Source organism: Bison bison, unplaced genomic scaffold, assembly GCF_000754665.1.
Source record: "Bison bison bison isolate TAMUID 2011002044 unplaced genomic scaffold, Bison_UMD1.0 scf7180017864456, whole genome shotgun sequence".
NCBI classification, from domain to species: Eukaryota; Metazoa; Chordata; class Mammalia; order Artiodactyla; family Bovidae; genus Bison; species Bison bison.
Window position 1 is genome coordinate 9,163,363 of NW_011495018.1, and position 27,209 is coordinate 9,190,571.

General features: G+C 38.2%; 1 protein-coding gene across 4 annotated transcripts in view; it reads right to left on the minus strand.

The window, feature by feature from the left end:
- Positions 1–6,210: 6,210 nt before the first annotated feature.
- The window catches only part of PLEKHA1 (pleckstrin homology domain containing, family A (phosphoinositide binding specific) member 1), a 54,688-nt gene continuing 33,689 nt past the window's right edge, over positions 6,211–27,209 (minus strand). Inside the window, exons 5-13 of one of the 4 annotated variants that reach the window (XM_010859218.1) lie at positions 25,311–25,408; positions 19,388–19,513; positions 18,069–18,212; positions 16,477–16,545; positions 13,719–13,783; positions 13,049–13,112; positions 11,298–11,387; positions 9,991–10,061; positions 6,211–8,717 (exon numbers count right to left, since the gene is read on the minus strand). In XM_010859218.1, coding sequence (XP_010857520.1) covers positions 8,507–8,717; positions 9,991–10,061; positions 11,298–11,387; positions 13,049–13,112; positions 13,719–13,783; positions 16,477–16,545; positions 18,069–18,212; positions 19,388–19,513; positions 25,311–25,408 — 938 coding nt within the window. In that variant the 3' untranslated portion in view covers positions 6,211–8,506. Of the gene's footprint in view, positions 8,794–9,990; positions 10,062–11,297; positions 11,388–13,048; positions 13,113–13,718; positions 13,784–16,476; positions 16,546–18,068; positions 18,213–19,387; positions 19,514–25,310; positions 25,409–27,209 lie in introns of all 4 variants that reach the window. The other 3 variants (XM_010859219.1, XM_010859220.1, XM_010859217.1) reach the window with 3 other exon arrangements.

Sequence of the window (27,209 nt, forward strand, 5' to 3'; positions counted from 1 at the left end):
CTCAGCTGGTAAAGAATCCACCTGCAATGCAGGAGACCTGGGTTCGATCCCTGGGTTGGGAAGATCCCCTGAAGAAGGAAAAGGCTACCCACTCCAGTATTCTGGCCTGGAGAATTCCATGGACTGTATAGTCCATGCGGTCAAAAAGAGTTGGACACGACTGAGTGACTTTCACTTTTCACTTTCACTGACATTTGATTTAGATGCCTTCCTCACACCTGAATCAGTTCAGTCCCTCAGATATGTCCGACTCTTTGTGACCCCATGTACTGCAGCACATCAGGCTTCCCTGTCCATCACCAACTCCCTGAGCTTGCTCAAACTCATGTCCATCAAGTCAGTGATGCCATCCAACCATCTCATCCTCTATTGTCCCCTTCTCCTCCCACCTTCAATCTTTCCCAGCATCAGGGTCTTTTCCAATGAGTCAGTTTTTCACATCAGGTGGCCAGAGTATTGGAGTTGCAGCTTCAGCATCAGTCCTTCCAATGAATATTCAGGACTGGCTTCCTGTAGGATTGACTGGTTTGATCTCCTTGCAGTCCAAGGGACTCTCAAGAGTTTTTCCAACACCACAGTTCAATAGCATCAATACTTCAGCACTCAGCTTTCTTTATAGTCCAACTTTCACATCCATACATGACTATTGGAAAAACCACAGCTTTGACTAGACGGACCTTTATCGGTAAAGTAATGTCTCTGCTTTTTAAAATGCTAAGTTGGTCATAGCTTTTTTTTCAAGGAGCAAGAGTCTTAATGTCATGGCTGCAGTCATCATCTGCAGTGATTTTGGACCCCCAAAAATAAAGTCTCTGTCTCCATTGTTTCCCCATCTATTTGCCATGAAGTGATGGAACCACATGCCATGATCTTAGTTTTCTGAGTGCTGAGTTTTAAGCTAGATTTTTCATTCTCCTCTTTCACTTTCATCAAGAGTCTCTTTAGTTCCTCTTCGCTTTCTGCCATAAGGGTAGTGTCATCTGCATATCTGACGTTATCGGTATTTCTCCTGGTGATTTTGATTCCAGCTTGTTCTTCATCCAGCCCAGCATTTCACATGATGTACTCTGCATATAAGTTAAATAAGCAGGTTGACAATATACAGCCTTGACATATTCCTTTCCCAATTTGGAACCAGTCTGTTGTTTCATGTCCAGTTCTAACTGCTGCTTCTTGACCTGCACACAGATTTCTCAGGATGCAGGTAAGGTGGTCTGGTATTCCCATCTCTTGAAGAATTTTCCACAGCTTGTTGTGATTCATATAGTCAAAGGCTTTGGCGTAGTCAGTAAAGCAGATATTTTTTGGAACTCTCTTACCTGAATTCTCACACCTGAATACCACCACTTTATTTTAGGGTCCTTGTTTGTGTCTGTAATTATCTTGGTGCCAAATAAGAATCAGATATCACAACTTGTCATATAAATGAAGTATTCGTGTTAGTTCATTTATTTTGAAGACATAGTGAGTTCTTGTCCTGTATATTTTGCTCGGCTCATGCAAATACATTTGAAAACTTGTCTAATTTTCTAGGAATATTATTTATTAAAATGAATTCTAGAAAAGATTGGTTCTAAGTGCATCAATTTTCATGGAGGAAATGAGGTTGTCAGGATGCACCCCCACAAAAGGGTCTAGAATGTTTAATGGGGAAAGTTCACCAACTTTTTAATCATTCCAATTCTTTTCAAGTCATTCCAAAACAGTTTAGAAGAAGACAATCTACTAAGTTTTTTCCATGAAGCCATTTTAACACCACAAAACCTACAAAGACGAGACCCATACAGAAGAAAAGCACAAACCAGTATCACTGTATTTATGCAAAAATTCCTGATAAAATTATAGCAAACAGAAGCAGCTTATTTAAATATAACATATCCTGACCAAATGGTATTTATTTCCAAAATGTAATGATGGATAATAGGAAATGAATTAATATGATTCATCAAATTAACTGATCTAAGGAGAGAAACAAGATTATTTCCATGTTAGTCACTCAAGTTGTGTCAGACTCTTTGCAACCCCATGGTCTGTAGCCCGCCAGGCTCCTCTGTCCATGGAATTCTCCAGGCAAGAATACTGGAGTGGGTTGCCATCCCCTTCTCCAGGGGATCTTCCTGACCCAGGGAATGAACCTGAGTCTCCTGGATTACAGGCGTATTCTTCACCCTATGAGCTACCAGGGGAGCCCAACAGATACTGAAGGTATTAATAAAGTTTAACTGTCCTTCTTCATTTAAAAAAATAAAATATGAATAGTTGAATCAAATGTTCCCTTCAGTGGGAATCCAGCACCATGCCCTTCAGTGGGAATCTAGAGGGCTTTTCAAAACAGGAGCATGACAAAAATGACTGCAATGACCTGTTATTTAACTGTAACCTGCAATTCGTGAGCACAGGCTCAAGTGGGCTCTCAGAACTGCCAAGATATCCTCTATGTCCCTGGTCCCTTCCTTCTCCACAAGCAGGGACAATTCACATCTACTCTTTCCTCAGCTTCATAATACTGCCTTCCCCATCTCACTCATTGCTGAGGATCACTTCCTGATTCGCTGAGACTTCCTCCCACTCATGCCTCAGCTTACTCTGCCCTCCTACCACAGACAAACATCAATGTTGTTGTATAAAAAGCCAAGCCCTCTACTTGTGCACTAGATTCCCTCTCATCTCCCCGCCAGACTTGGTTCCAACAATCCTTCCCATCTCCTACATCATCAGTCTTCCTTTTGCTATTGGGTCATCCCATCAACCAAATGCCACTATTCCATCTTAAAACAAAACAAAACTTGATTCTGCTTTTGCTAACAGCAAGCATCCCACTTCTCTGCTCCTGTTACAGCAAAACTCCTCACAGCAGCTGTGTTTAGCTCCACTCCACCAAAACTGCTCCTATCGATTCCCAGTGGCCTCCACATGGACAAACCCAATTTCTCAGCTGGCTTCTTACTAGACCTGTGAGCATCATTGACACGTCTGACCCCTTCCCCTTGACTCATATGCGTCCCTTGGCTTTCAGTTGACCAGTAACCACACCTTTTCATTTTCCACCACTGGTTCCTCTTCTGAGCTCTCAGCATTGGAATGCCCCATCCATTCTTTGGTCCTCTTTTCTTCTTTCTTCGTCCCTCTAATCCAGTCTCGTAGCTTCAAAAGCCATCTAGTATGTTGAAGGCTCCCCAGTTTTTATCTCCAATGAAGATTTCCCTCCATTCCAAATCTGTATATCCAACTGCCTTCCTGATGTTTCTCCTTGGTATCTAATAGTCATCTCAAACTATCACACTCAATACTTCAGTTACAGCCTCTGCGTCCAAACCTATCCTACCTGCAATCTTTGCTACCTCAGATCATGGACTACGTGTTTCTCCAGTTGTTCAGGCCATAGGACTTGCCTTCACCTCTAATACATCACTTCCTTTCACTCGTCATTTCTAATCCATTAGGAAATCTTCCACCTTTGCAATACAGACAGGCAAAAGGAGAGTGAGAAACAAGGATAGTGCTAACATGAGGCAAGACGAGAAGCATGTTGTATATGAAAGTCACAAAGGAAAAGATGTTACTGGGACCAATGGTCTCTACTTGGAAATAATAATAAGGATCCACAGGGAACAGAATAAGTTCGTCATGAAGTTACCAAAGACAGGCAAAAATGAGCCTGAGGTGGTTAAGTTCCTAAATCATGAAGTGTGCGTGTGTGCTCAGTCATGTCCAACTCTGCGACCCTGTGGACTGTAGCCCGCCAGGCTCCTCTGTCCATGGGATTCTCCAGGCAAGAATACCGCAGTAGGTTGTCATTTCCTATTTCAGGGGATCTTCCTGACTCAGGGATGGAACCCACGTCTCTTGCATCTCCTCCATTGGTAGGTGGATTCTTTGCCACTGTACCATGTGTGAAGCCCATGGCAAGTTCCCCACATTCCCACCCACTCAGCCATTCTCCTGGCTCCCCCACCCAACGCTGACCAATGCTAAAGAAAACCAGTATGACAGGGTAAAGGGGAAGGGAGAAAGGGGCAATGAAACTTCAAGAGAACAATTTAAATTTTATGCATCAACGTGGATACTTCAAATTTCAGATCAACATTTCCAAATTTACTGTCTGGTCACGTAATTTTTACTTTTTCTCTCCTGGGACCTTTCCAAGTCCCCAGTACTTTGGCCACCTCATGCGAAGAGTTGACTCATTGGAAAAGACTCTGATGCTGGGAGGGATTGGGGGCAGAAGGAGAAGGGGACGACAGAGGATGAGATGGCTGGATGGCATCACTGACTCGATGGATGAGTCTGGGTGAACACCGGGAGTTGGTGATGGACAGGGAGGCCTGGCGTGCTGCAATTCATGGGTCGCAAAGAGTCGGACACGACCGAGCGACTGATGTGATCATCTTCTCAGGTTCCCTGTGCACTTCATACTGCACACTGAAGACACCAATTTGACCTGACTTTATCAGAAGTTCCAAAGTTTCTCCACATGGAAAAACACCTCATTCTCACCTTACACCCAGTGACTATAACCAGTTTCCACACTCTTTCCAATTCAAGAATTCAACATCCTAAAGCTATTTTAAAATCCTTATTTTGGTAACCTTATTAATTTATATAATGGCAATGTCAGGGCTTAAAATCTTTCAGGGAGGTTATGATCAGGATATTTATCTACTATTGATTCTCAAATATTAGATGCAAATGCATGTATAAAGAAATCTATCATCTGAAATATTATGGTTCTGAAAAACACTGAAAATAAGTTGAAGGAAAGTTCAACTCTTTGGAGATAGTACCATATTAACAGAGCAATTCTCAAGACTTCTACTGTGGCAGCAATACCATAATGGTTAAGAGCCCAGATCTTGGAATAAAAAAGACTAGATTTTAAACCTAATGTGAATTTAAGCAAATGACTTTTATTTTCCTCCTGTAAAATGGGAGGTAAATGTGATTATAAAAGGGCAACAATGAGAGATCCTTGTGGTGATGGCATTGTTCTGTTTTATGGGTAGAACTGAGTGAAGGGTATACAAGAGCCCTGGATTATTACTTACAACCTCATAGGAATCTATGCTTATTTTCAAATAAAAGGTTTAAAGAAGTCACTCACAAATGTTGCATTAAATTTTATATTAATTTCTAAGTCATCCTAGGCAATTACATGTTTTAATTTTCTAACTGAAATAAAGTAAGATTTCAAATTACTTCAAATTTAACAATGATACAACCAGAAGGTGGCGCTATTACTCCATGAATATGCCACATCACAGACCTAGGCACTGTCACAAAAATACCACACTAGGACCTTATGGATCAAAATTGTAAATGCAACAGTAAATTGCACTGAATACTGTAAATTCAGCAGTATTAATACATGTCTTAAATGAAGTTTGACAAAAACGTGATTTTCATAAGTCATTAAAAAATAAACAACTCATACAATCAATTCTAGACCCGCTTAACAGGGAAGCTGACGTATGGCAAATACAAACCCATCTAAGTGAGTTTACAGCCATGTCCTGTGTGAAATGTCAAACCCCCCCATAACAAGGAAGATTGTTATCAAATCTGGTACTAAGCTGTTACATCATTCCATTTTTATATGAACATTTTCTGCCTCACTGTTAGAACTGTTCATACAGACACAAGTACGGCTTTAACTACAAGTAAAAAGACGACTGAGAAAGGGATCTCTTTTTTCCTTTTTTGTAAAAGTAACGAAGTTTTTAGAACTTTCTCATTTTTTTAATTTAAAAACATTTAAAATACTTTTCAGAGAAAGAAATTAAGTTGCACCAGTTAATATATCCTTATCCAGTTTCATTAGATGCTGGATACACAGCAAAGGTGGCCTATTTGTTATTAGTAGCAGGTTTGCGAGAAGCAGCCTCCAGCACTTAATGGGGTGTTTTTATGAGTCGTGTCCACAGCCCACGTGTGGATCAGCACGTCCTCTGCACTCATTTGTAGTCATCTCACACCCATCTAACTAATAACCACGCAATACAAGTGCAGCCCGGATGATTCAAACGGTGCTTTGAATCCAACATTGTTGATATTGCCTTTGAGAATATGTTTTCTAATTAAGCAAAAATAAGCTCATTTTCCCCAAAACACTCATCTTTCCTTGCACAATTTCTTATCAAGTTATGCCTTTCCAAGGCTACCAACTAATTAGCCTGTTCTTAAACATGTAAATTCACGTCAATTAACCAAACATATTTTGTATTCATTTTATTTCATTGTTTACACAAGAACTGAATCAGTCCTGAGAAATAAGTTAGAATTAATTCTGAGTTTATTTTGAAGCATTACAGTGTTTAACCAGTTTGACATATAAAGATACCATACCAGACATAAAAGTAAACATTGGGAAGCACACATACATTCCCATTCTGAGAGAAGACATGTTACATATACAGAAAAAAATGCAGCAAATATTAAGGTATTCAAAGTAATTCTTTGACAATTCGGATGTGACATATTTACAAGAAAAGTATATGTTTTAAAATAATTAAATAATTTTCATAGAATTATAAAAGTATTGAGATAAATATTAGAAGACCCTGACAATCACAAGAACATTTTCCTATGCTACTGAATGCAAGGGTAGTTCTATAAAAAGTCCCAAAATAGAGCTAATATTTTGCCACTATGAAATATATCAAATTACCAATACCAAAATATTAAAATGAACATGCAGTGTGGAAGCTGTACCAAAGAAAACAGCATCAGGCTCCTGAATATCGCCCACTGTCTGCATAAGACTTCTTAGGCGTGCTCATGAGAAAAGAGCTTTCTAAAAGAGCCGACGAAATGGATGCATCTGCAGAGAAAATAACAACTTAAAACCTTTTCATTCTACCATTTTCAAATGTAGCTGCAAAAAAAGAAGAAAAATCTAAATATAAGTTTCAAAAATAATAGCTTATGAATAAAAATGTTGAGTGGTGCATTCTTTATGCATTTGGATTTTTAAACTGATGCTATGATAATTCTAGTGTAACAGATAGTAACCTCCGGACCACACTCTGATTTACGAAATCCACTCCCACTTTCTCGCTCTCAAACAAAAAGTCTTCTGAGAAAATGAAAAGGAGAAACAGCGACATGTATGAATTCAAAACAAAACAGTACTGTAATATGGCAAAATATCATAAAAAATAGCAGCATATGAAATTCAAGACTATTTTCTTAAAGCGAATGTTTAAGACTGAACCGTAGAAACAGTACTTGGTCAAACTGGTCTGTTATTCAACACCTGAAACTAACGATGTTTTTTAGAGAGGAGCTTATGTTTTTGACATCCCCATGATTAAATGTATACTCAAATTTGTGCTTAAAACATGTATTGCACAGACAGTAGAATAACAACATTCTGGTATCTCTAACACAAAATGGTATGCTATTTAGCACATTAACCTATGCTACTAAAAATTAATTTTATCCCAATTGTTTAAAACCAATCACATAGGACTTTTACGCACATTAATCTCAAAACATTCCTAAACAAGATGAACACTTGAATACAGGTTACTAGTGACAAAAAGCAGAGGCTGCAACCACATGACTAAGGGCAGTATCTTTACATATAAACGAGGGCTTCCACTGATTCAAATATAGAAGAACTATTTACAAAATTTTGACAAGAAAATCAGGCCTCCAAGAAATTTCATACCAAATAATTTTCACTGAATAAAAAGCAATGACTGTGCTGCACATCTTGACTAAGATTTTACAAACAAATGTCCAAGATCTACCTATCTGAATTCTAACTCTCCCCTTTTCTCCAACAGTACAACCCACAACCCTCACTAACAGTTCAATAATACCCTCTCTATGCAAAATGCACTGCTCACCTTGAGATCCAGAGCAACAAAAATGGTTATCGTTTCAAAACTGTCCACACTGTAGTATAAATTTTACAGCACCACAGACATCACGAGTTTAGACATCTTTGTCTGGCAATATTTCAGTCAATAATATTAACCAGTAAGAATGTGTAGAGACTGAACATCTAATAAGAAGTCACAGTAGCATTTTTAAAACAACCAAAGTAATTATAAGCATTTTTCATGTTTTAAATTGTGAAGCGGCTAAACTGTCAAATTCACTAGGAAAAAGTGTCTCTCTCACACACACACACACACTGTTATCATCCCAATGAGAACAAAGCTTCAGACAGTTGATACTAACAGGGCATTTTTCTTTCTTTTTCTTTCTTTTAAAGAAATTACATTTAGTTTGGCCACTTGCTAGCTTCCTGGCTTACCAGCTTATAAAGAAGACAGCGACGAGGCAGGATATTCTACGCATTAAAACCCATTTCCCCTTTATCATCTTTGGCGAGAAGCCTTGTGAAAAGGACACTGAGGGCTGATGAGGCGGGTCAGGCTCCACGAGCTTCCACCTCACACGTCACTGACTGGAAGGCTTGCGTCATCCAAGTCCACGGGGTCACAATCTTGTTCCTGAGGGCCATTTTTACTTCGAGGTTTTAGCAGAGCTTGTTCGGTCACTTTGGAAGCTGGTTCTCTTGGAGAGACAGTCTGGACCTTGAAGTTCCCTGGCTTGACCTTGGCAAGAGATTCATAAAATCCTCGCTTCTCCATGGGAAAGCTTGAGACCAAAGAGTTGCTGCGAGAGGCTGTGGAATGTGGGGTGGCTGCTGCGGCACTGGCAGAGAGGAGAGCGTGTTTGGGCTCGGAAGGACTGTTGGAATGCTCCTGCAAAGAGGAGTGGTGGTCAGACACAGGCAATCAATAACGACAGGGTTAGTAACTCAGTGTGAGACTTTATTCTCTGAAAAACAAACAGAACAAGACACACACAGAGCAGAAGCATGAGCCGTGCAGCATACGTGTGCAAGTTCTTTCCCGAAGCAGTGCATTTTTAGGGGTGAGTTTAGAGCGATGACAGCCAACAACCATTTCCACTGAGAAACCAGTTCTGTCACCAAAGTCCAATCTGGCAGCTTTGACACTTCAAAGGCTCAGTCAGCCTAGACTGGAATGCAGTGTACCAACTGCAACTGAACTGTGTTTAACAGGGGGCCTATCAGCTTTACCATTTTTACTTAAGAGTTTATTCTCAATAAACAGTAGGAATTATCCCATATGTTTTAGAAAGATTAAACAATGAAAATGTAGAATATAAAAATAAAAGGCAATTATTTCTTTAATAAGCAGAATTAAACATTTCTCAAACCCATTATTTTATCGGGTAGCCTCATAAACTTAGTTTTTGCTTCCCTGATATCATAGTCCTTTTGCTTCTTATTTAACTGCATTTATTTATTTTTGCATATGGCACACATTCACATGGCTTGACATTTTAAAGAGAGCAAAGGGTACATACTTAAGCATTTATTAAAACTGTTATAAGATAATTTGAGTTGTGAGTATTCAACACGCTTCTGACTAAATCAAATCTGAAGTTAACCTTAAATATGACCATTCCAAATGCACTGCCATATAGTTCCTACTTCATTGTGTTCATTTGTGACATTGGTGGCTTTGGAAAAAAAAGGGCTATAAACAAACCACCAAAACACTACAGATTCCCATTACATGGCTAAATTTAACCTAAGAGCTAATAAGCCATGCAAACTATAGTAATATAGAGTTTATCCAATGCATGTGCACCTGTGAGTTTGTACATATTACCACAAAGGTGCATGTCAAGTGGTGTAGTATAAAAAAGTTCCCAAATACATGAAATACAGAAATCAAAATTCTTGTGGCAACTCAGGCAATTAAGCTTTAGAAAATAGACAGGACTTTTTAAATTAGTAAAGTTCTATTTTTTTTCCATTATTTTTTTAATAGACATATTCAACCTGATGACTATAGTGAAATAGTTTGCGTTAGTGTTGACAAAGTCAGTTACGATAACTGCAGAAGGCAGTTTGGTTAACTCAACTTTCTAGAATCAGTTGTGAGTAGTGAGTAAGTCCGGGCCCTCTAGTAAGAAGGCATGTGTGCGTGAGAGCCCACATACGTGCTGCATTCCCCAGTTCTTGACGTATACCTCTGTATACAAGGGTTCGACAGCCTTCTGGCCTGCCGCATCTGGAACACAGTGCAAAGCTAAGATTAGAGTTAACCTATCCTGGGAAGGGGAGGAAAAGAGACAGTTCTGCTGACAGAGACAGAGAGTCCACTTTGCCCCCACCACAAAGCACAAAACACAAACACCCTTCTCCAGCTTTTCCTCTTCCCAACAGATATTGTTTTTGCAGAGAGTCTCATACTTGACCGCTGAAAAGGTCACATAAAACACAGGTGGTTACAAAATTAACACCTCTAAAAATAATTTCTGAGCTATTCCAAAAAGGATATAAGAAGAATAACTTTAAAAGTGAGAAAAGATGGGTTTTTTTTATATTTACTGACCTAGAGTCATTTCTAACAAGAAAAGATTAAAAGACAGTATTACTGCAATACTAGCACTGCAGGAAAATACTAGAAGTGCAGAATATCAGCACTGACAATGAGTCCCGGTAATAAAGGCTATCATGCTGTGTATTAGTGTTAGACTGCCTTCTGTAGACAAATATACTGCATTTTAAGATGCTTGCAAGTTTGTCATTCCTTAGTAGATTTGTATTTTCAGACCACAGATCAGTGACCAAAGTATCCTAAAGCTAAATCTTATTCTTATGATGTACATGTTAAGTTAAAAAGTAAAAACATATTCCTTACTGAGAATGTTTAGCTGGTTTAATCTACTATACTGCCACAAAGATAATTAACATAGTGAAAAGAAGCCTTTTAAATTAACCAAGTAAAAAATGAGAACGAAATGCAAAGAGAACATTATATTTAAGGTTCAAGCTGCTCAACTGTCTTATGGCGCTATTAAGGCAAAAAACCTAAACTGAAATTACAGGAAGTTAAAAAGGAAACTGAGAAAACTTCACAAAATTGTGTAATGCTACAACTAAAGGTGCCTTAAATGATTAGGTCAAATACCACACTAAGACTTGGTAAAATTATACCAAATCTGGACTTACTGACAAGTAAGAACTCCTAAAACAAAACAAGGAAACGTTCATTCTTTAGTTGCCCTGTTTGTGCATTTAAGACAATACAATGCACAGAAAAGTTATGTATACATAACACTATAGGAAGCATTAAATTAGAAATGCATTATTTTTTTTTTGCAAGTCCAATCGGTATGAAAGTCAACATGCAGATAAATCTCAAAACAGAAAGAAATCAAAAGGATTAGGGGGAGAGGAAGAAAAATAACTTGACAGGATTGGGGATCCAAGGGAGTATCACCCCAGAGAACAGGAAACATACAGAAGACGCTGATCTGCCGGGTCCCCGCTGAGCTACAATGGCACCCGAGACTGCTTTAATCCAACTGTGCATCTCTTCAGGGCTATCAGCCTAAGGGGAAGGAAGCATTCATTCAAGTTTTCCTCAAAATCAGCTCTTGTGTCTATAAATCCAATGTGTTCATCTTGGTAATTAACCATCAACAGCAAAATCAGCCTAAGGCAATGGTTTCTAAGAAATTTTAGAAATCACTTTTTTGAACCAGGTTTTGCCGGGTAAATTATAACACACAGAAGTAAGTTGGGCACTTAATGTTCTAAGATGAGACATGTCAAAAAGTGTCAACATGAACAGTTTTGGAGAGAAAACAAGAGGAGGAAGTCAAAGACCTTCTCATTTTGCTCTCCAATCGTTGTACTTGTCTGAATTTTCAAGATGGATTATTTATGTAATTGTGCAGTAAAAAAAACAAAACCCACTGTGACATCATTTTATGTTATTTTTCTAAAAACAATTTCTAATTGTACCCTAAAACCCTAAAAGCGGTATCGGCAGTCCTATGCCAAAGCAGGCTCTTCCTTGATAGGACTGTGGCTTCCAATGTGCATTAGAAGCCTTCCGATGACTTCAATTAAACAAGGCCCTCAGAGGGGTGGCGAGGTAGGGCCCCTTCTCGATTAAGTTTAAAAATTTTAAAGACACAAGTAATATTTTTGAACCAATGATAATAACAAAGAGATTTTAAAAGGGAAAAATTCAAAGCAGGCAGAGGTAGAGTATACTTTCGTTCACTACAAACAAGAGCACCAGTCTAGAAATCAGTTTGGTAAAAGACAGGTTTAAAAAAGCTTGTGCTCTAATAGTGACTCCTGATCTAGAAACTGATCAGAAGGAAGTAAGAAATCCAGACAAGTTTATTCACAAAATGTTCACTAACACTTTATACCATAGTAAATGTACAAAAACTATGTTAATGAATGATCAGTAACAGTACAGAAATAGTTTAATGGTAAAACACTCATATGAGAGAGCATAGTTCTAAAAGGCTTTCAGAGAATTCTTAATGACGTGGGAAAAAGTGACCATAATGTAGTAAATAAATAGGATATAACACTATATTTCATATGATCCCACTTGGTATAAAAAGATATAGCCTAATAAGAACAAACAAAAAAAAGAACAGCTGCCTGAATGTAGAATTCTATGTTTTATAAAGTACCTTTCTCTTCATATTTCTGTATTTTTCTATATTTTCTGCAAAAAGCATATGTAATAACTTTTAAAAACAAAACTAAATGTTCTTATAAAAAAAACTTTTAAGTAAATCAATGTGTTAAATAAAAAGCATATTTTAAACTTAAACATAGGATACCTATCCACCATTAGTGAAATAAGATCTACTATTTACTTTTATTACGGATATTTGAGTCCCTTTTTTTAGAAAATTACCAAAAAAGTGATATAATTGAAATTCCAAAATATGTGCAAATATAATCCAAATTGAAAATACAGACAGCATCTAAATAGCACATTTCCCTTCCTCCATATAAAACTTAATTCTATTCAATTAACTTACAGCGAAGAATATCTCTTTGCTGAACATATGATCTACCAATAATCTTAGATACAGCATCATTTTTATTAAGTTGGCAATTACATTTGTCATATTTTTCCTTACTTCTATGAGAAACACGTTTATTTATGTTATTTTCACCTCTAAAATTATTAATTCCTTGTTAGGAGGATCTATAATCTCAAAAGAAGTATCCTACCTGCACATAGAAAGTTCGAGACGATGTTACAATTTCAAAGAGGTTGTCTCTCATCATTATGTCACTGTTAACAAAACAAATTTTCCAATTGTACTCAAGAAGCAATTATTTGATAGTTTTCTTTTCACTTATTTACCCAGTACCAAATATGTGGTAATAAATATTAAAGGTAAAATATTAATTTACTTAAAAAATACCAAATTATCATTTTTCAATTTATTCTTGCATTGAATTCTATACATTTTATACAGTTACATGTATTTTTAGAAAAGTGCAAAAACAACTTTAAAATCCAAAGTTTTCAACTGTGAAGAAAGAGTCTGCTCAAAGAAACAGTGGCACAGTTAACATACTTTCTTATTAAAGCTCTATTTTGCAGCAACCTTGAAATATTAAAATTATTAATACATCCATCTGTCAAGTATGACAGAAGTTGTTCATATTAAATTCTGTCCTTTCCATTAATAAGCTTAAGAATTGTTCCCTAATTTGTAGTTTTCAAACAAACAAAAAAAATCTCAATATTTAATCTGAAGGCTTTGAAAGTTTTAGCAAAACTCACTGGCAGTAATATAGGAAAACATCATCTGAAAGTGCATCGATTAAGCTGAGGAACTATATACTGTGGGCTAATAGTTGTGTTAGGCACCAAGTCTGAGGGGGTGCTTACCTTTGCTTACATTCCTGGACTTTATGAACCTCCTTAAGTGGTATTACGCGGAGAGGTTCCTTTTCCTATCGTAAAAAGGGCAGATAAACAGACATACATTTTTAAAATCTTTCTGATCATTAGTTGTCTTATTTGGAGATCTACTGTGAAAATCATGCTTCCTTCCTGACGCACATCTAAGACATAAATCTACCTTCTTGAACCATCTAGCATTAGAAGGGCTCAAGTATTATAACCTTATACACACTGTGGTTTGAAACAAGGAAACTGACATATAACCCATGTTCACATTACTGATGTCCTGAACGATAGTGTAAGCTTATTAAAAGCCAACAACCATCCATCTTTTCCTCGATGAACCGCTATGGATCCAGCGAGTATTTCCTCTTTTTTTTTTTTCATATAGAAGGGACCAGAGTAGTAAATAGCCAGCTTCTCCGAGTTAAATTTGTCATTTTAAAAAACAGAGTTTATTAAACATGTACTGCTGCCACTGCTGCTGCTGCTGCTAAGTCGCTTCAGTCATGTCCGACCCTGTGCGACCCCATAGACAGCAGCCCACCAGGCTCCCCCGTCCCTGGGATTCTCCAGGCAAGAACACTGGAGTGGGTTGCCATTTCCTTCTCCAAAACATGTACTAAGTGGAGACATTACTTTGCCAACAAAGGTCCGTCTAGTCAAGGCTATGGTTTTTCCTGCGGTCATGTATGGATGTGAGAGTTGGACTGTGAAGAAAGCTGAGCGCCGAAGAATTGATGCTTTTGAACTGTGGTGTTGGAGAAGACTCTTGAGAGTCCCTTGGACTGCAAGGAGATCCAACCAGTCCATTCTGAAGGAGATCAGTCCTGGGTGTTCTTTGGAAGGAATGATGCTAAAGCTGAAACTCCAGTACTTTGGCCACCTCATGCGAAGAGTTGACTCATTGGAAAAGACTCTGATGCTGGGAGGGACTGGGGGCAGAAGGAGAAGGGGACAACAGAGGACGAGATGGCTGGATGGCATCACCGACTCGATGGACATGAGTTTGAGTGAACTCTGGGAGATGGTGATGGACAGGGAGGCCTGGCGTTCCGCAATTCATGGGGTCACAAAGAGTCGGACACAACTGAGCGACTGAACTGAACTGAAGTGGCAGGACATGTGCTAGGGTTTAAATGTGTCACTTTCCACAATTCTAGAATACATGCACTATTGTTCACCTGAGCAAACAGGATTAGACATACTAATTACCTCAACTAAGGCTACAAAACCAGATACAAGATTCAAGTATGACATAACCAGTTCCTAGTTGGCACAGTATTAACAGTAAACATTTCATGAAATACTGTATACTGTATTTCACTGAAAATGACACACCACTGAGTTTAAGACATACCATTATTCTATGCAGCACTAAGAAAATAATCAAACCAAGCACAAATGCAGCTTCTGAGACACCAAGGCTGGTACTTTTTGAACCAAGTAGCTACTGCTTCCAGCTAAGGCTCTTAGATTTTGAAGTCTAAGAAAGGGTCCCAAGCTAAAATGGCTATTTCTGTTATGCTATGCCATTTTTCAATTCATTCAAAAATACTTGTTGATTATTTTCTAAGTACCAGGCGCTGTGTTGATAAAAGGGTCCAAAAGAGAATCTTTGCTCTCAAGAAGCTCGTGCAGTTAACTGGTAAAGACAAATACGTACACAGTAACAAACCATAGTGGGAAGTGTTATGACCGAGGTGGGTATCGGGTAACACATGTGTAAAGGAAAGGCATACAAGTTTTCCAGAAGAACAGACACCTGAGATGAATTTTAAAACATGCCCTTCCTATTCTCCAGTGCTCTGCTGTCCAAGAGGAGTCACTAGCTCTGCCTAACCATTTGAATTAAAATATTAAATATGACCAGTTTTAACTTTAAAATTAAATACAGTCAGGATCATCAGTCACAGTGGCCATATTTCCAGCTGTATTTTACAGCCACAGGTGCCACTAGATCTGGCCAAGGCAGATAACAGAACATCTCTATTAGTGCAAAGTCCACCTGGGCAGTGCTGCTCTGTCCCGTCATCAAGGCATATGGTTCCTCTGTCAAATGTCCATCAGAGAAGAAGTAGAACTGCGCTCAATTCACCCAACAATCTACTGCAGAACACAGGTCACGTGACAAGAGTATTTTAAATAAGGATGCTACTCAAACAAGTGAAAGAGGGAACTTCAGTCTTTGATTCTACCTTCAGATGGGACGAAAACATCTTATGTGAAGAAACAAAAAAGTCAACCTGAAATAGGAAGAGAAAATGCCAAGGGAGGGCAGGGAAGAGAAGGCAGAAATACAGAGGGTCAAATGTGGACTTTCTCCCATTTCCTCCACAGCCCCTGTAGAAGAAATGTGTAGACTGAGGGGTTCTGATGTTTTTAATTCTTTCCGAGTAGAATGCCTTTGAAGGTACACTCTTTTTACCTAAGATGTATTGAACGAAAATACCGTTAACCAAAAGCATCACAACAAAATACACTGAATATATCTTTGCCGTCATCAAGGCATATGGTTCCTCTGTCAAATGTCCATCAGAGAAGAGGTAGAACTGCGCTCAGTTTATCCAACAATCTACTGCAGAACACAGGTACTTGATAATACAAAATACACTGTATATATCTCCAAAAACCAGAATTTAATTATTTTAAAAATAGAAAACAGGACAAGAAACTATATAATTACCACAGTGTAACACTTCTAAAACCTTTTTAAAGCAACATTTATGACAAAGCAACATACCAGTTCAGATTTGAAGTAGCCTATTGTGTTTTCATCCAATTGAAAATATCTTCTCTTCCAGTTTTTCATCTACCAGAGATGAACACAGACATGAGACTTCTGTTTCTAAGATGTCAAATGTTAATAACCACTTAATTCTTCTGATATGAACCCACAATCAGAAATGTCAAGCACCGGAAAACCTCACCACCCTCCCTTAGAACAGGAGATACAGGAAATTTCATCTCTTCTGCTACTCAGGCCTTGAACTTCTAATTCAACTTTGGTGCTTGGCTTTTAGCTCTTATTATATGATTTTATAATATAGTCTTATATTTTTGATGCTCTGAAAGTTAAAAAAAAAAAGAAAGCACTTCCCTATGCCCTGCATCCCCCACAAAGTAAAGGCTGTTAAGAGTTCAACAAGCAAGCACAGGAAATGTTATTAAACTATATCAAGCTTCTTCATCTATAACATGCATGAATCCTCAACAGGAACTTTATAATACTAACTAGTAAAGTAACATGTTTAATAAAGTGAACCTACTCTGTATAAACATTTTTTTGTCAATGAAATATAGTTTTTGTGAAAGCACTTCAGATTTTCTAAGGGTCAGTATTTTGGATTTAAGAGTACAACAGAAAGGAATGTCTCAAGAGCCCTAATTAACACACAGCCTGATGAGAATTCTGATTTGATCTACAGACGTGCAAGAACGAAAAACCTTCAGCTTTCACCTTCATTTCCTGTAGCCTAAAGAGGGTCAAACAATTAGGAGTGAAAGAACTTGCCTTGGTTGGCCTGAGCTCATCAGAGCTGCCAGAAGTTACTATATAAGATCAAGCAGAATTGCCAGTAGATATTTAAGTAAAAAAAATTTTTAACTTTATTTCTAAACTTTGAAGTTTATTTTCTCATGAAAATCTATAGATTTAGTTCATATTTTAGAAAGGGAATTTGGAACTGTAATAATACAGGTGAATGTACTTGCTCTTTCCACAGTTTCTTATCATCGATCTGTTATCTGGGCCAACCAGCTCTTACTAATGGCCAGGTGCTATGCTGTGAGCTCTCTCAACTGCATCTTTCAAAAAACCTTCTGGATGGTAGGCTTTATAATATGATTTTCTACATACACACACACCGAAAAAAAAAAAAAAAAAAAAACCTGAGAGCCTGAGATGTTAAGTCAGTAACCCAAGGTCTCAGCATTTTCAACTCGGGTCAGCCCAACCCTGCACCAAGTAAGTGATCCACACCCCACCCTCCTTGCCCTCCTTTTCTGCCATCTCCCTACTAGAGTTCCCTTTCCCTGACCCACTCCCAAGGGGGTAAAAAAAATCAACAGAAACCCTTCCTGGAATAAATTTAAATTGTTAGGAAAGTTCGCTTAAAATTGCAGGTTAGTTGTAATGGGCATTAACTTACCTAGCCGCCTACAGACCAAGAAAATAATAGCACTGAGTTTTGAACACAATAACCCCTATGCCCTCTCCTGACTCCTGGTCAGCAAGCTGGTCTTTCACAAAACAAAGCAAACCATGTGTATGTTGACAGTTTGCTAATGCATACTCATTTTTCATTATTTCACATACTGTGTTAAACTACTCACCACTGCTCCTTGTTTTACACAATATCCAGCTTTGATAACTGCACTATCTGAAGGTGGTTTAGGAGTGAAGTAAGGAAGATGGCTTTGTGACCGCTTCAAATTATTTCTGTCAATAGCTTCACCACATTCATTTACTTCTTCTTTCTAGAATGAAGCAAAATAAAGTCTTTTCTTGCTTGTTTAGCTTAAAAGCATGCTTGCAATTCATGCTGTTATCCCAGCAATCTTAAAATCCATTAGTGAGGAAAACAGATCTTCAAGTATTTTCTAATTAATTTGAGATACTTAATCATAACTTTTAACAACACTGATTAAAACCCAGATTTCTATCTCTCTTTTTCTGCAAAAGTCTTGCCACCAGCACTTTTTTTTTTTGGTAGGGGATGCTGGGGTTTAACTTTCTAATTTGAAATAATTATAAATATTCACAGGAAGTTGTAAAAACACAATGTACAGGAGATCTTATGTGCCCTTCAACCAGTTTCTCCAAACAGGGAAAACTATTCTATGGCACATTATCAAAACAGACACTGAAACACGTCACAGACCTTGTCCACATTTCCCCAGTTTCACACGCCTGTCTCTGTGCATGCATCATTCTATGCAGTCTTATTACCATATCTGTGATCCCGCCACCACCACAGCACAGAAGTGTCCACCACCACAAGGCTCCCTCAGGCTGCCCCTTTAGAGCCTCCATCCCCAACTTCTTGGCCCCCACTAATTTGTTTTCCATCCTTATTATTATGACATTTAGAGAATTTACTACAAATGGAATCATACAGTAGGTGGGCTTTTGAGACTGGCATTTGCCACTCTGTATTATTCTCCTGGGAATTCATTCAGCTTGGTCCTTGTACCAATTGTTCGACCCTTCTCACTGAGAGCAGTGATGTCACGGTTTGGACGTCCCATTGGCTAAATCACCCATAAAGGGCACTTGGGTTACTACCACGTTTGGGTGATTAGGAATAAAGCTACCACATAGTCATGATAAACAATGTGAAATAATTTTTGGTGACTTAGAAAATATTTCAGACCTAAGGGAAAAAAGCAGTTTACAAAGTATTTCCATGTCTAGCGGGCAAAAGGGCCTGGAAGAAAGACTCAGAAGAAAACATGTAAAGTGTTAAATGTTGTTTGCCTAATGCTTTCCAGATTTTTTACAATAAAAACATACTTTTGAAATAAGTATAAAAGTTTTATGTTTTAGTGACTGCATTTATTCAATAAAGATGTACTATTTGACTTTTGATAACAATACAAAAATCAATATGCAGTAGCTAAACCATCACACAATAGAAGAACTGACTTCTTACCTGAGTTGGGGTAATGATGGGCACACCACCAACAATGTCAGTTCTGTAAGAGACCTGCTTCTTTCCACATTCGCCTTGGCGACTTGGGTTATCAGGGTGAGGCTGTGAGTCTAATGGCTTTGGGACCTAAAACAGTAACTTGATGAATCATTTTGCAACAAGCATTATCTGACATCCTCTTTTATCACAGAATTTCCAACCAATCATAAGTCTATATATAACTGGTATATATAAAAATTATTTTATATATATATATATAAAACCCTTTAAGTTTTCATACTGGTTTTTCTTTTACAGTATTTATGACACAGCCATCATTTACCGTGTGCTTCCTTGGGCAGGTACTATCTCATATATTTTCCCTTTTAATCCTCCTGTCAATCCTATGCATAGGAGGAGCATCACCACAGCTGTAAGAAAACAGGCTCAAGAGGCACCAGGGAATGTAACTCTTGATCTTGGCTGGTCCACGTTCTAGCTCAGTTCGTATAACTCTCTTTCTCATTTAACCACTATAACGACATCCCCATTTTATCAGAGCACTTGAGAATGGGTCACAGCTCTGTGCTGTTACCCTTCCCATCCCTCCAGTCCTGCCCGACTGTGCAACATCCCGAGGACAGGGGATCCCGTCTCTTCAGATGTCCCCCTATGGCTTTATCCCCAGGCCTTAGGCCAACCCTCCACCCTCTCATCCATAATTAAACTATAATACCAGTCGTGGGCAGAAACAAAAGAATGAAGGGAATAAGAAGGACAGGGGAGAGAAATGAATTCTGGAGGGGGAAGTTTCCTAAATTCTTCTAAGAGATTTTATCTAAGAGGTTGCACGTTTTGGAGAGCTTTTTAAAGACAATATGACTACAGACAGAATTTTACTTGCCAAGATTCGCAAAAATACTTAAGAGTGAAAGGGCTATATAAAGTTCACTATACCCAGAAACAATCTGCTAAAGAAGTCCCAGTGTTTTCTAGTGAAGAGCATCATCTACTTCAATTATTCTGACAGAGAAAATGTGGCCATGTTAGCCATAAGAACAGAAAAATGTACTAAAAGAATTTGAAACCAGAGAGAGAATTAGCTCTCCAACATTTGTATTAGCTGCAATGTGCTGCTGAAAGGTGACCCATACGAAAAGTGGCTACTCCCTATTTCAAGAAGTTGAGGGTTTAGTCATATGTGAGAATTTCCTAAGAAAATACCTCTAATATCTCCTTAAAAATATACTAAAATTTACATTTTTTTTCATTTTTCTTCTAGAAATGATAGTATATTAAAAAACCCTTGCCTATACCGTTAAACCCACCACTTCTCATTTATCCTTATAACAGAATGCTAAGTACAGCCTAAGTCCAATGTTAATAGCTCAACAATTGACTTAGAATTGCATTTTACAATCAAAATTATCTAAATTGCAAACATTTCTAAGAGCAAGAAAAATATAAGCAAAATACTCATGAATATAGTTAACTCCCTTAAAAATTCTGAATGGAAAGTGAGCTCTCCAGGCAGTCATTAAAATAAACACATTTTCAGAATCAAAAAAACCCAGTCAGGCAACTTGTAATAAGAATCAGAAAAGTGACCTCACTAGACAGATGGGAAATGTCAGACACTGAACATGCTTGGTTTCACTGCCGATTGCTTATCCACTCTTCCCTGCTTCCCATCCCTGATTGTTGTGATGGTTTTTCTGTGAGAGATCTGCATGTATTTTTGGCAAGCATCTGCACATGATCCTAATGATAGGAAATTCTAACAGCAGAAAAAGAAAAGGTAAAAGTGACTACAGAAGAGATGAACAAAATGGCAAGCCTGAAGACTGAGACCTAAAACATTCAAGAACAAACTCCTGGGTGTCAGGAGCTTTCTGAGGGTTCTACCTACAGGCTGAAAAACACAAGTATAAAGCCTTACACTTTGGATTACATATATACACCATCTTGGTAAGACAGAAGTCCTGTATTCAGGTTATTCTATCTACTCCCAGTTGCCAATTAAAATGGAAAAAAAAAAGTGTGGAAGTTGGGCCATAATTTCAAAACACTTGTTTTTAGATTAAAATCAAATACTGATTTTTTAAATCAAAACCTACAGTGGGAAAAGACACTATTTTATTAAAAATAGTAGGTTTATTTAGGAATATGCCATATGCATCTTGGATATTCCTTAATAATCAACAGGGGACCAGACCCCATCATATTTATAGTTATCAATATAAATAGTTGAAAGTATACTTTGAAAGTTGACTTTCCAAATTCTAGTCATCAATACTTCCTTCAAGGTTGGTTCCTCTCAGTTCAGTTCAGTCGCTCAGTCATGCCCAACTCTTTGCGACCCTACGGACTGCAGCGCACCAGGCCTCCCTGTCCATCACCAACTCCCAGAGTTCACTCAAACTCAGGTCCATTGAGTTGGTGATGCCATCCAACTATCTCATCCTCTGTCATCCCCTTCTCCTCCTGCCTTCAATCTTTCCCAGCATCAGGGTTTTTTTCCAATGAGTCAGTTCTTTGCATCAGGTGGCCAAAGTATTGGAGTTTCAGCTTCAACATCAGTGCTTCCTATGAATATTCAGGACTGATTTCCTTTAGGATGGATTGGTTGGATCCCTTGCAGTCCAAGGGACTCTCAAGAGTCTTCTCCAACACCACAGTTCAAAAGCATCATTTCTTCAGCACTCAGCTTTCTTTATAGTCCAACTCTCACATCCATACATGACCACTGGAAAAACCATAGCCTTGACTAGATGGACCATTGTTGGCAAAGTAATGTCTCTGCTTTTTAATATGCTGTCTAGGTTGGTCATAACTTTTCTTTCAAGGAGCAAGCATCTTTTAATTTCATGGCTGCAGTCACCATCTGCAGTGATTTTGGAGCCCCCCAAAATAAAGTCTGCCACTGTTTCCACTGTTTCCCCATCTATTTGCCATGAAGTGATGGAACTAGATGCCATGATCTTAGATTTCTGAATGTTGAGTTTTAAGCCAACTTTTTCACTCGTCTCTTTCACTTTCATCAAGAGGCTCTTTAGTTCTTCTTCACTTTCTGCCATGATGGTGGTGTCATCTGCATATCTGAGGTTACTGATATTTTTCCTGGCAATCTTGATTTCAGCTTGTGCTTCATCCAGCCCAGCGTTTCTCGTGATATACTCTGCATTTAAGTTAAATAAGCAGGGTGACAACATACAGCCTTGACAGACTCCTATCCTGATTTGGAAGCAGTATGTTGTTCCATGTCCAGTTCTAACTGTTGCTTCCTGACCTGCATAAAGATTTCTCAGGAGGCAGGTCAGGTGGTCTGGTAGTCCCATCTCTTTAAGAATTTTCCAGTTTGTTGTGATCCACACAGTCAAAGGCTTTGGCATAGTCAATATAGCAGATGTTTTTCTGGAACTCTCTTGCTTCTTGGTTTCTCTACTATTGCTCTTTCTCTCTTTTTTGTAAGTAAGAGGAAAATTGTTTTAATGACAGCCACCAACACACAGTCACACAGAATTCATCAAAGTGAGGAAAGCCATGAACTATAGTGCTAGAGGATGGTCCATTAAGATGGCATGGTACTATAATTAGTAAGTAGATAATCACCATTCCCTTACCCACTGTCCTCTAATCACCTCTATTCTGAAACCATATTCTTCCAAAACCTAATTTTGAATTTCCAAAACTTTCAAGTTTATATATTACATTGTACTCAGCAGACTACTAAATTACACAGTTTACCAAATGTCACTTGGAGTGATTCCATAGAAAGGTAAACTACACATACATTAAAATGGAAACTTGAAATTTACAAAGAAATCTACATGTAAATTACAAGCAACTTCCATAGGGAAGTACACCAGGTTAAAGATTCTGCACTTAAATGCATATGGAATTTTAACACTGGTAAGATTTTTTCTTAAAGAACAGTGAAATAAAACATTTCTTATTAAAGCATGGGAAATTCTTTCATTGCTATCCTATGAGTTAATGTGTACCTATAGAAAACCAATTTTTACTAAGTGATACCAATTCTATACTCAATTTAACAGCTATAACCACTTCGTTGACAAGCACGGATTTCTATATCTTAAATTTATATTTTTAAACGTGAATTATAAAAACACATATACAACAGATTCATCTTTAAACTATAAAAGTTTCAACAGCTGCAAGACCACAAAAGCTATTTAAGAGTCCACATACTTTGACACATTACCCAATTCCTTATCAGTTTCTCTTGCATTTGAGTAAGCTTAAAGTGTCACTTGTATAAGACAGTTTCATACCATTAATAAATTAGATACAGCAATTCAAAAGACCTCCCAAATGGTAAAAAGTCTGAAACCATTCAATTCACTACTTTTTCTCTTAAAGCACCAAGAAACAATGCTGCTGCTCATTGCAAATTGTTAAAAAAAGAAAAATGGATTACTTCCATGAAATTACTACATATTGTCTTTGTAAAAAATTTCCCAAATAGGGAATATTTGCAAAGAGTCAAAAACAGTTAAAGCCTTTTAAGAAAATGCACTTCTGAATCAGTTGAAAAAAACTGCTTTCCTGAAACTGCACAAACCTAAAATAACTTCTGCTTCATGTACAGATCAGATGCAGTGCGTGGGTGTTTTCTGTCATGTGGTAACAAGCTGTTCTGGTGCAAGACCCAAAAAAATCGACCTAACTCTGAGAACAGCTTTAGTTATATTAACTCTTTATTGTGTTATGACATAAATATGGCTTATTCATTTAAATGGAAACGAACATATGCTGACTGTCAGGGCATATGTCTTTAAAGAGTAAGTCATATTGGGTCAGTAAATAACCTCATTTTAGTAAAAACACCCTTCCATTTACACAACCTCACCCAGGACCTCCTTCCCTATCCTTCCCATATGGGCCTGCTGTGTGTGCTTTTCCACCAGTGTGTAAGAGGGGAAAGGGAAGGAGAGGCTTCATCAGGGAACAGCTCCCGTCACTTGCTCAGCAGCAGTACTAAACTCTCCCAGAAATCTGTGTTCTGCTTTAGGGTCAGAGAAGAAGGATGGAGGCTCATTCTTTCAGGAAGCAGTGAGGCACTGAGCTTCAGAGTTAAGCTGCAGAGTCAAGCAGATGGTGTGGCTCACAGCTCCACAACTTAACAGCTATCAAACCTATACATGTCACTCGATCCTTCTAAGCCTCACTTTTTCAGGTACTTTCAGGTAAAACCTTCAGTGCAAGGCCTGGCACACTACAGACAAACAACACATATTAATGTTCATCAGAAAACCAAAAAGAGAAGCCTGAGTTGGAAGCAGGAAACTGCAGCACAAGAAAATGAGTGCCCAGGAACTGGAGGGGAAAAAACAGTGTGACAAAAAGTTTCAAGCCTGAGACAAACCCCCAAGGACCACGTGGGCAGGACCCCCTGGATATTACAGTTCTTCAGATCAGTCCCTACCCCTGAAGTTATTTCTAAGCCCTTCACTATCTTGTCCTGCTCCTATCTTCAACTCCTACCTACCTACGACCAGTCCCAGTTATGGCTTAAAAGGCAGACAGAATGCCATTTCTATTCCTTGGGTAGGTGGTAAGAAGTCTTTTAATCTTCCCTGCAGGGAGAGGGGGGGAAACATATCTGAAAGGTAGAACCCTACCTGCATTTTCCCTTAGAAACTTTAGTGTAAACAGCAGTTAGAATCTACAGTAATCAGACCTTTATTAGGTATACAATGGGTTAAAAAGGCATCAATGGGCCGATTTTTAAGGGCTAATAGTTACCATGTATTAAAATAAGAAAAAGCATTCATATTATAACCTGTCTTTTAAACAAACTTTGAGGAACTCTGGGATAAACTGTTGGTAAGCTAAGGACACTCAGTAGGTATATTGCACAATCTGTAAAGATCACATGAAGATAATACATTTTTTTCACACAAAAAATACATATACTTACTGTAATTTTAATAGCTTTGTTCAACACATTCACCCATTCTACTAGGTCCTGCTGATCATTGGCTTGTAGGAAATATTTCCTCATCCCTGCATTCATAACTGTTGAGAGAAAAAACAAACTACAACAGGTGAAATTGTGTACTTATTACCTAAACTTATGTCTGCGACAGCTGAAAAACCTTGCCAGCTTCAGTACTGTGACTCTTGAATTTGACAGAATGTTAGACCATATATGATATTGCTTTCATCACTCAATAACATAGAGTATTATCAGTAAGACTCTAATTTTAATGGTCACGTTTCTCAATATGTAAAAATATCACCATATAGTTAGCCAATCCTCTAATGACGGACATTTCGGCTATTTCTGATTTTTTAAACTATGTAAAATATCCCAATGAAACATCATGTACGTACACTTCTCCACACTTTGGCTAGCATTTCTATAGGACAGATTTCTTACCATAGACTTCAATAATAAGAAAATTCACATTTAACATTTTTACAGATATTAGTAAACTGTCTTCCCCAAAGGTTGAATCCAACCAATACTGTATCCAAAGGCCTAAATTATCTAATATTCCTCACTAGCACCTCTTTTGTTTTCAGCCCTGAGACGCTGTGACATTATTTCCTAGACTTCCTTGCCAGCCTGGGCATGTCCTGCTAATGGGTGGTACTGGTGGGAGATGAGAGGTAGGAGGAAAGTGGGGGAGGGGATGGCTCTTGCTGACGCCCCTCCAGTAGCAACAACACACAACCAGCCATGGCTCCAAGCTCTTCTGCTGCTCCCTACACCAGCCTTGAAGTCCCCTCAGGAAGTCCTAGGTTCTGGTAATATCACCTCTTCCCTTTCTTCTCTCCAGCCTGGTGATGGAAGCTGCTTCATATAGTTTTTAATCACCGGGTTACTTCAGCATTCCTTTCGTGCGCCTTCAGCCTCTCAACATCTGGTCAACCGATTCCCTGTAACAAATCCCTTGGGTTTGAAACACTAAGTGTGGTGTGTTTTCCTGACTCTCTGTCCACCTAATTGGTAAAAACTTATAGCCTGTCTAAATTTGAATCTTTGATTACTGAGACAAATTAGTTTTCTATGTTTACTGGTTGTCTACACTTGTTTTGTAAGCTCTGTTTATTTTCTTTACCCATATTTCTCCTGAGTCGTTCATTTATTTTTTCTTGATTTATAAAAGCTTTATTTATAAGAACTTTTCTCCTTGGAAGAAAAGCTATGACCAACCTAAACAGCCTATTAAAAAGCAGAGATATTACTTTGCCAACATAAGTCCATCTAGTTAAAGCTTTGGTTTTTCCAGTAGTCATGTATGGATGTGAGAGTTGAACCATAAAGAAAGCTGAGCACTGAAGAATTGATGCTTTTGAACTGTGATGTTGGAGAAGACTCTTGAGAGTCCCTTGGACTGCAAGGAGATCCAACCAGTCCATCCTAAAGTCCGTCCTGAATATTCACTGGAAGGAATGATGCTGAAGCTGAAACTCCAATACTTTGGTCACCTGAAGAGAAGAACTGACTCATTGGAAAAGACCCTGATGCTAGGAAAGATTGAAGATGGGAGGAGAAGGGGACAACAGAGGATGAGATGGTTGGATGGCATCAGCAACTCAATGGACATGAGTTTGAGTAAGCTCCGTGAGTTGGTGATGAACAGGGAGGCCTGGCATGCTGCAGTCCATGGAGTCACAAAGAGTCGGACACAACTGAGCAACCGAATTGAACTGAAGAGCTTTTATGTTAACCCTTTCAGTTTTATTTCAAGTACTTTCCTGTCTGTCATTAGTCTTTGTCACTTAGTTCATGGTATTTTGATGACTCAGAAATAGCCTATCAATCCTTTTCTTTTCTTTAAAGACTCTAGCTTTCACATGGTACTTAGAA